The sequence below is a fragment of the Crocuta crocuta genome, unplaced genomic scaffold (assembly GCF_008692635.1).
Source record: "Crocuta crocuta isolate KB4526 unplaced genomic scaffold, BGI_CrCroc_1.0 scaffold77, whole genome shotgun sequence".
Classification (NCBI taxonomy): Eukaryota; Metazoa; Chordata; class Mammalia; order Carnivora; family Hyaenidae; genus Crocuta; species Crocuta crocuta.
The window spans coordinates 1,600,506-1,609,898 of NW_027532172.1; the positions used below are offsets into that span (position 1 = coordinate 1,600,506).

Consider the following 9,393-nt stretch of genomic DNA (forward strand, 5'->3'; position numbering starts at 1 on the left):
CCTTGGCCTCTCTGGAGTTGGAGGTCATCCTCCTTTGCCCCGTGCTGCCTGACCCAGGTGTGCGGGACCCCTGAGTACATCGCGCCCGAGGTGATCTTCCGCCAGGGCTACGGGAAGCCGGTGGACTGGTGGGCCATGGGTGTCGTCCTCTACGAATTCCTGGTGGGCTGCGTGCCTTTCTTTGGAGACACCCCCGAGGAGCTCTTCGGCCAGGTGGTCAGCGGTGCGTCTCCCCCACCAGGGCCCCGGTTCGAGGCTTGGCTGCCCTGGGACTCTGGGCAGCCGTTCACCTACCGCAGGGAGCAGCCACGTGTGTGGATTGGCGCCTGTGGTGTGCCTGGCCCCAGCTGGACGCTGCGGGCACGGCCAAGGGCGAGTCAGGCAGTAAGGGAGAGAAATACGCCAATTACGGGACACCAGATGCAAAAACTGCCAAGGAAAAGAAGCAGGAAGAGGGGAGGGGCTAGGGTACCAGAGGTGGGGAGGGCTGCCTTAAATAGAGGGTCATGGTGGCCTCGCCAAGTGGACAGGAGCAGGAGGGAGCCCCAAAAGTAGAAGAGGGGAGGGTTCATGGGGCGCCTGGGTGGTGGCTTAGTCGGTTGAGTGTCCCACTTTCGCTTAGGTCATGATCTCGCGGTTTGTGGGTTCGGGCCCCGCGTCGGGCTCTGTGCTGACTGCCAGCTCAGAGCCTGGAGCCTATTTCAGAGTCTGCGTCTCCCTCTCTCTCTGACCCTCCCCTGCTCACGCTGTCTCTCTCTCTTCTAGAAATAAATAAAAATATTAAAAAAAAAAAAAAAAAAGAAGAGGGGAGGGTTCTGGGCAGGGGGTGCAGCCGCAGCAGAGGTTGCGTGCGAGGCGGGACTGAGCCCGGCATGTTGAGGGAATGGGAGAGGCTGATGGCTTAGAGTGCAGTGGGGGTGGGGAGCTGGTCAGAGGCTGTTTTCACCCTCTCGCTCTCTTATTTTACTTTATGTTACTGATTCGATTTCTTTTTCCCTCTCGTTTTAGATGAGATCATGTGGCCAGAAGGGGATGAGGCCCTTCCAGCAGACGCCCAGGACCTCATCACCAGGCTGCTCCGACAGAGCCCACTGGACCGTCTGGGCACTGGTATGTGAACGCGGGGCAGGGAGAGGCTGTATAGAGAAGGGGGACTTGGGGCTGGGGTTTTGAAGGGTGCATAGGAGTTCACCGGGAACTAGCATAAGACCTTGAGGGCATAGCAGGTATCTGGGTCTGATGCAGACAAGGGGCACTGAGGCTGAGTACGAGAGCCTACAAGGCCACCATGGGCCGTGTCCTAGGGTCCTCAAGGCCCGGCCTAGCCCAGTGGATCCCACTGTTCAGATTCCCCAGCCACCTCATTTACGATGAAAGGACCATTCGAGACTCATGCAGCCATGCATGATGCAGCCACTACAGGTGATGTTCGTGAGGACCTTGGCCACCAGAGAGGACCACGGGGTCTGAGGCTCCACGCGGTCGCCTCTCTGCTCCATGGCATAGAAGTGCATGGAAGAGTCCTAGAAAGAAAGCCCTGCTAGGGCTTTGGGGTTTCTCCACGTACCGGGAACTCAGAATCCAGCAGAGGAGAGAGCAGGGCCTGGGTTCCAGCCCCAGTTCTGTCTGTCTGCAGGCCCCTAAGCAGCGGCTGTTCCCCTTGCCATCTTTACGGTTCTGTGTCGGCCAAGCTCAGGCTCATATTTGGCCCAGGGGGGCAGTGGGGACAGGGCCGCGTGGGGCTCAGCCATGCACGTGTCTGCAGGTGGCACCCACGAGGTAAAGCAGCACCCCTTCTTCCGAACGCTTGACTGGGCGGGGCTTCTGCGACACAAAGCTGAGTTTGTGCCACAGCTCGAAGCTGAGGATGACACCAGCTACTTTGACAGTAAGTGGGGGGGTCCAAGGGGCCGGCTCTGCTATCCCACAACCACCCGAGGCGGGGAGGGGCGTGTGCCGGGGCCTCCACCCAAGCACCTCGCCCTGGGCCTGGAGCTTCTGACTTCCTGAGCGTTGAGTAATGAGAGCTTGTCTGCTGGCAGCGCCCCCCTCCCGCCGGCTAGGATTTCCTGTGCATCCTCTGGGGTCAGGAGGCCACGGCATCCTCTCAGGCTGTGGGAGGGGCAACCCAGGCACTGAGTGTGGCTGACCCTTGCCTGGTGTCCCTAGCACGTTCAGCCTCCCGAGTGTCCAGCCCTGACTAAGGACGGTGCGCCATCTGTCACACAAGGGGTGGGGCGCTTTGCTTCGCTTTGTGGAGGGAGCCCCTCCGGCATGGAGGGTGGGCACGGGCAAGTCTTGCCCTGCCCACTGGGGGCTCCAGCCACACAGACTAAATGCCCTAGGTTTCCAGCACCTCCTCCAGAACTGGCTGTGTGATCTTGGGAGTGTCAGAGGTCCTCTCTGAGCATCTGTTTCCTCTTCTGTAAAGTGGGGGAACATCCTTTATGTTTAAGATGCACAAGGTGACCTGATTCTGGGTCACCCATCTCAAGGGTGAGGATACTGACCCACAGTCCCACAGTTTTGAGGGACCCTGGAGTTTATCGCCAGGTCCTCACTCTGCAACCTCAAGCCTGTCGTGGTGCCTAAATACACCAGACACGGTCCCACCTTAGTGGCTCTGCGATGATGGTGGCTCCCTGCCCGGGACACTCTCCCACACACACACACCCCCCCCCAGCCCCGGCGGCCACCCCCGGGCGTCTGCGGGCTGCAGGTGCCTTTCCCTCCCGCAGCACGCTCGGAACGGTACCGCCACCTGGGCTCTGAAGACGAGGACACCAACGGCGAGGAGTCGTCCACGGAGATCCCCCAGTTCTCGTCTTGCTCCCACCGGTTCAGCAAGGTGGGCCCGGGGACCCAGCTCCAGCCTGGGGCGGAGCGGGCGTGGGGGGGCGTCGCAAGATCTTGGTTCAGGGTTGGGGGCAAGGTTCTGCTGCTTTCTGTCGTCATCTTGGTAAAAATACATATACGATACACCGTCGTAGCCATTTTCCTTATTTATTTATCTCGGGGGTAAAGTTTTTACCTTCAACAAAATGACCTTGGAAATGACATACGTTTCCATGACCCCCATACGACAGTTTTCGGAGTCACAGTAAGACACCCAGAATTCCGTCCATAAGTCACACGAATGCCAGCGTGTCAAGCGGTAATTTCTGTTCCGTGGCAAACAAAATCGAGAAAGCAAAACCAAAGAGACCTGTAGCTTCAGACAAGGCAGATCCCAGGGTGGCCTCTGAGAAGAGCTGCGGCTTTGAGCAAGGGTCTCCGGCAGAACCTGTTCCAGAACCAGCCACTCCCACTGCTGCGGTATCCGTCAGTTTGGCAGCAGTATCAGTCTCTGTGCCGGCGGCACTGGTCTGAAGCTCCCCTCGGGTTCGGTGAGGCTCACCTCACCTGGGACCCATCGAATACCATAGAGCCCTGTCCAGTGCAGAAATTGCTCTGTATGCAACTCTGGGTCCAGCGTGGATAGAGGGGAGGTACCTGCGAGCTTGGCAGAGGCGACAGCCTTCGGGGTGGCACGGCTGGAGGACCTGGGTAGCTAGCAACCTGGGCTCATCTCCTGCTTCCCCTCTTCCTGGGAGATGGCAGCGGCGGCGGCAGCCACGGCAGCAGAGATCGAGGGAGTGGTGCCCCATCATAGCCATTTTAAACTACAATTCAGTGGCATTCAGCGTGTTCACAGTGTTGGACACCCACCGCCTCTGTCTGGGTCCGGAACATCCCCATCACCCCAAGGGGAAACCCCGATCCCACAGGCAGTCGCTCTGCCTTCTTCTCCCCGAGCCCCTGGGCGCCCGCAGTCTGCGCCCTGTCTGTGTCTGGCCTCTTGCACTCAGCGGGGTGTTTTCAGTCCATCCACGGTGTTGTGTGCGTCAGGGCTTCGTTCCATTTTATGGCTGAGTAGTGTTCCGTTGTGTAGATGGACCACATTTTGTGTACCCTTCAGTTGATGGACACGTGGGTTGTTTCCACTCTGGGCTGATAGTAACCAGTGCAGGTGTGCCGGGTGGTATTTTATAGCCTCACAAGCTTAAGTTTCCTCCCCCTGTTTATAATTTGATGAAAAGAAAACCTTCTCCGCTGCTTGTGGGCATGCGCCCCAGGCAGAGGGTCCCCAGAAGCAGCAGAAACACCAGCTGTGGCCCCCTTGGTAGCTGGGCCGACCCGAACCTTGGTTTCTCCATCTGTATAGTGGGCTACAGGCTGCTGTTTTTAGGGATGTGGTAAGTCTGGATTTAAGGAAGTGACTCACAAGGAGGCGTGGGGCCTATAGGGAGCTCACAACTAAGCTTACTCTTTTTGTTTTTGAGACAGAGCGCATGTGCATGAGTTGGGGAGAGGGGCAGAGAGAGAGAATTCCAAGCAGTGTCCACACCCAGCGTGGACCCCGATGCGGGGCTCAGTCCCACCACCCTGGGATCAATGACCTGAGCTGAAATCAAGAGGCAGACACTCAGCCGGCCAAGCCACCCAGGCGCCCACGTGCCCGCGTTGTCACTACTGTTTTCTGTCTCTTCCAGGTCTACAGCAGCTCCGAGTTCCTGGCCGCCCAGCCCACCCCAACCTTCGCCGAACGGAGTTTCAGTGAGGACCGGGAAGAAGGGTGGGAGCGCAGTGGCGAGGGTGAATATGGCCGCCGTTTGAGCATGGATATCCGGTAAGTGGGCTGGGGAGTATGAGCAGATCCAGCTGCCAAGCCTGCTGGGAGGTGGAACCACAAAAATCTAACACTGGAAAGAGCCTCCCAGTGGCCCAGGAGAAAAGGGTCAAACACCAGCTCGCGCATCGGACCCCTGCCGACGTGGCCCCTGTCATTGCCGCCTCTGGCTTTGCGTTCCTTACCACAGGAAGCACAAGGCAGCTGGGCACTGCCCCGCTGCCAGGCTTTTGCTTGCCCTGTTCCCTCCGCCAGCACACCCTTTGCTAACAAACTCCTGTTCATCCGTCAAAGACCAGACTCAACAGAAATAATCAATGCCTCCCAAAGGATGAATGTTGGAAGCTGGCTTTTAAAAAACAGAAATTCTGGGGCACCCAGGTGGCTCATTCAGTTAAGCATCTGACTTCGGCTCAGGTCATGATCTCACGGTTCATGGGTTCGAGCCCCAGGTCGGGCTCTGTGCTGACAGCTCAGAGCCTGGAGCCTATCTCTCTCTCAGAAACAAATAAATGTTAAAAGAAAATTTAAACAAAAATCAGAAATTCTCCGGGCAGACAGAGGACGGAGCCAGCAGAGGGAACTCAACTCTGTATTTACGAATTACCTCTGCTTCTGGGCTTAGTGTTAAAACACAGCCGCTAAGCGTGACTGGGTGTCCTGGGGTGAGGGTGCCTGGCAAATGTGACTTTGGGCCTCCCCTGCAGCACCCTGAGGTCCTGGACATCATCTGGTACTCCCTGTCCATCATCATCCCAGCCCGAGCGGGGCCCCAGCCCGTCTCTCTTGAGCACCATTAGCCTGGACACGATGCCCAAGTTTGCCTTCTCATCAGAGGATGAGGGAGCCAGCCCAGCCTCTGCGGCCCCAAAGAAGCCCATCTTCATTCTGGGGGAGCCTGATCCACCCCCAGCAGCCACCCCAGTGATGCCGAAGCCCTCAAACCTTTCTGGTAGGTGAGGTCCAGGGTAGGAGGGAGAGTATTGTAGAAAGTTTCCCAGAGGGACTATTTGAGATGGGTTTTGAAGGATGAGTAGGAGCTCGCCAGGAGGCCCATTCACTTCAAGGCTTCAAGGTAGGAGAGGCCAGGGCTCCAGGGAGCCGTCAGGCCTCAGCTTGTCTCCCAGTCTGGGGGTGACCCCCCAGCTTCCCTGGGTCAGGATGGGACTGCAGAGGGGGGTGGTGCTGCAGAGCTCTAAGAGGGGTGCTGGGGGTCTGCCGGTGGGAGGAGGCTTCTTAGAGGAAAGGACTTGAAGAGTGGAGCTTCCCAGGGAGAGCAGTGCAGGCAGGAAGGACAGGAAGAGGGAGCCTCCTAAAGAAAGGCCAGGTGGCCAGACTAGGGTCCGTGCTGACCGGGGAGGAAGGGGCTTCACCTCCCGAGGGCAGAAGGACCGGGTGGTGAGGCCAGCCGGGCTGACCCCCACCCCTGCTGGCCCCTAGCTGACCCCGCCGTCCTCAGCCACGCGCGCCTGCGGAGCAACAGCACTGGGGCTCGACACCCCACGCCACGGGCCTTGGATGCTGGCCGGGGCCGCCGCCTTGGGGGCCAAAGGGAGCCAGCTCCTGAGAAGTCCCGGTCCTCCCCCGGCGGGGGCCGCGTGCCCAAGTCAGCCTCCGTGTCCGCCCTGTCGCTCATCATCACGGCCGGTAATGCACACGGCCCAGCCCTGTCTTTGCTTGTCTGTCCACGAGTCTGTGTGGGTTGGGGTTGTGGCGCCGGAAGGCGGAAGGAGCTAGACGCAGGGACAACTGAGGGATGGCATTCTTGGCAGAGGGCACGGCGTGTGCAAAGGCCCGGTCAGGGGACCATGAGCTGGAGCAGCAGCAAAGCAGCTGGCATGGTCAGCCTGGTGGGAAGGGAAGGTGCTCCCCACCACCAGCCCCAGTCCCTGCGAGGGAGCGACCCCCCCAACCCGTGTCCTTGCAGATGACGGCAGCGGGGGCCCCCTCATGAGCCCGCTGTCCCCACGCTCGCTGTCCTCCAACCCGTCATCGCGAGACTCCTCTCCGAGCCGAGACCCGTCCCCCGTGTGCGGCAGCCTGCGGCCCCCCATTGTCATCCACAGCTCGGGCAAGAAGTATGGCTTCAGCCTGCGGGCCATCCGCGTCTACATGGGCGACAGCGACGTCTACACCGTGCACCACGTTGTCTGGGTGAGCTGGACCAGCCGGACTTGCTGGGAGTCTGGCTTCCCCCCGGCAAGGCACTCGACTGTTGGAGCCGCATTTTTCTAGTCCTGGGAAAGCAGGCTCGTCAGCTGAGAGGTTCCGGAACCCAGGGCAGGGATCTGGAGCCCCCGGGGTCCATGAATCCCCTCTTACTTGTGGGGATGGGGGGTTGGGCAAGATGGACAGGGACGGACAGAGGGATAGAGACCTCAGCTGGGCATGCAGCTCTCATCCCCACTCCCCGCAGGTGCACCGTGGGTGTGATGTCCTGCCTCCCACCCTCCCCAGCCCAGGGCCCGTCCCCTCCCCACCAGCACCCAAGGTCAAGGAAACCACGTGAGTGGGTCTCGCAGCTGTGGGTCCCCAGCCCCCTGACCCTGCCATCCCCCCACAGAGCGTGGAGGAAGGAAGCCCAGCCCAGGAGGCAGGGCTGCGAGCTGGGGACCTCATCACCCACATCAACGGGGAGTCCGTCCTGGGTCTGGTGCACATGGACGTCGTTGAGCTGCTACTGAAGGTTCGGCCCATCCCCCATCTTTCCACCCTTGGGACTCCCAGACCCCCACCCCGCTCTGCCTACCTTTGGGGCTCCCAGAATCCCTACGCCCCATCCATCCTCAGGACCCCAGATCTGGCCCCCCTGCCTACCCTCTGCTTTGCCCCCGTGACCCCTCGGCTCTTGACCCTGAGATTCTCCCCATTGGAACTGTAGCTTTCTGCACGGTCCCACCAGCCAGGCCTTGATCCCCTACCCTCCACCCGGGATGTGTGTCTTTCGCCCACTGGGTGCCCCTCATTTTGGCCCTCCCTCTGGCTCGCCCTGACCTTATGAGGCTGGGGGTGTCCATACTGTATCGTCCTCAGACCAGGGGTCCTTGGGGGTGGGCAGGTGGCCACAGGCCAGGGGGCAGGGCCTTGTGGGCGAGCCAGTGGGCAGCTCATCGCATGGATGGGCCGATGATGGCCATGTATCTTTGGCCCAGGGAGTGGCAGGTTGTTAGGTGAGAAGTGGGTGGATGGGGTCTGGGACTTGATGGATGAAGAAGTGGGGGGCGGCTTACTAGATGGGACGCACCCAGGTGACCCCTCGCCGTCACTCCCGCAGAGCGGCAACAAGATTGCCCTGCGGACCACAGCCCTGGAGAACACCTCCATCAAGGTGGGCCCCGCCCGGAAGAACGTGGCCAAAGGCCGCATGGCCCGTAGGAGCAAGCGGAGCCGCCGGCGGGAGACCCAGGACCGGTGAGCGGTGGTGGGCCTGCGCAGGGCCCCAGCTCCCCCGGACTGCTGGCGGGGGCGGGGCTTCTGAAGCGTCAGGCCTCTTCCCCCTCAGGCGGAAGTCACTTTTCAAGAAGATCTCGAAACAGTCCTCCGTGCTGCACACCAGCCGAAGCTTCTCCTCCGGCCTCCACCACTCTCTGTCGTCCAGTGAGAGCCTTCCGGGTTCGCCCACCCACAGCCTCTCCCCCAGCCCCACCACTCCTTGCTGCAGCCCTGCCCCTGACGCCCCCGCAGGTAGGTGTACCCACCCCCCCCCGGGCCACCCTGGGGCTGCTCAGGTCTGTGGGGGCTGGCCCCGGTGAGGGAGCCAGCGGGGTTTAAAGGAGGGAATGACACGATGGAAGAAGGGAGACCAGAAGGCCCTTTCCAGTCGCCTGGGGTCTGAGAAGCAGCCTGGGGGTGGTAGGGAAGAGGTGTGAGAGCAGAGAGAAGAGGGTGCCCAGCTGAGGGAGCATGGTAAACAAAGGGGGCTGGACTGCAGAGTTGTGAAAGTTGGGGTGGGGGCGGGGAGGGGAAGGCTGGGTGTGGAGGACATTGGGAGATGGGTCAGGCCAAGGAGCTGGGCTTAAAACGGGTGGGCAGCTGGGAGCCATGAAGTGTGTGTGAGCTAGAGAGGGCATATTTTAGAAGTGTCTAAATTTTAGAAAGATCATTCTGGGGCAGGAAAGGATGGAGACTTGGCCTAATGCTGAGCGTCCCCAGGCTGTGAGAGACAGCCAGGCGCAGACACCCCTAGGCCCACTGGGTTTGCATCCAGGCTGGGGCACCCCAAAGGGGAAGCAGAGAAGGCCTCCTGGAGGAGGCCCCTGCTCCAGGAAGCCCTCTCTGCCCCCTGCGCACCCCAATTGATGACCCTCTGGCTTAGCCTGACTTGGTGGGGCTGAGGGTATCTGTGCTACCTTTGCTTTCCTCAGACCAGGTACCCTCTACAGCTGAGGCTCGGGGTGGAGGCGTGGGCATGGGCACATGGCGGATGCGTATAGTGTATTTGGCTCATCGAGTGGTAGGTCATTAGATAAGAAGTGGGTGGATAGGAACTAGGGCTTTGATGGATGAGTAGTTCTCCGGATCTAAGCCAAGGGAACACCTTGCACATAGAGCAGGAGGCAAGAAAAGCAGGCCCACTGGGTGGCCGCAGGCAAAGCCGTGGGCTTCGGCGGGCGCACTCAGCCCCAGAGCCCCACGTCAAGGCCGGGGACATTGAGGCCAGTGGCCCTGACCCTCATCCATCACCCACAGACACCTCATCCCCTCCCAGTGGATCCCCGAGCTCC

At 60.4% G+C, this 9,393-nt stretch overlaps 1 protein-coding gene across 1 annotated transcript in view; it reads left to right on the plus strand.

Annotated features, from left to right (window-relative positions):
• The window catches only part of MAST3 (microtubule associated serine/threonine kinase 3), a 29,871-nt gene that overhangs the window by 18,416 nt on the left and 2,062 nt on the right, over nucleotides 1-9,393 (plus strand). The window contains exons 16-26 of the mRNA XM_077777011.1: nucleotides 58-223; nucleotides 1,009-1,110; nucleotides 1,766-1,888; nucleotides 2,739-2,848; nucleotides 4,533-4,669; nucleotides 5,377-5,621; nucleotides 6,110-6,316; nucleotides 6,597-6,823; nucleotides 7,233-7,355; nucleotides 7,944-8,080; nucleotides 8,172-8,353. Of these exons, the coding sequence (XP_077633137.1) occupies nucleotides 58-223; nucleotides 1,009-1,110; nucleotides 1,766-1,888; nucleotides 2,739-2,848; nucleotides 4,533-4,669; nucleotides 5,377-5,621; nucleotides 6,110-6,316; nucleotides 6,597-6,823; nucleotides 7,233-7,355; nucleotides 7,944-8,080; nucleotides 8,172-8,353 (1,759 nt within the window). The remainder of the gene's footprint in view (nucleotides 1-57; nucleotides 224-1,008; nucleotides 1,111-1,765; nucleotides 1,889-2,738; nucleotides 2,849-4,532; nucleotides 4,670-5,376; nucleotides 5,622-6,109; nucleotides 6,317-6,596; nucleotides 6,824-7,232; nucleotides 7,356-7,943; nucleotides 8,081-8,171; nucleotides 8,354-9,393) is intronic.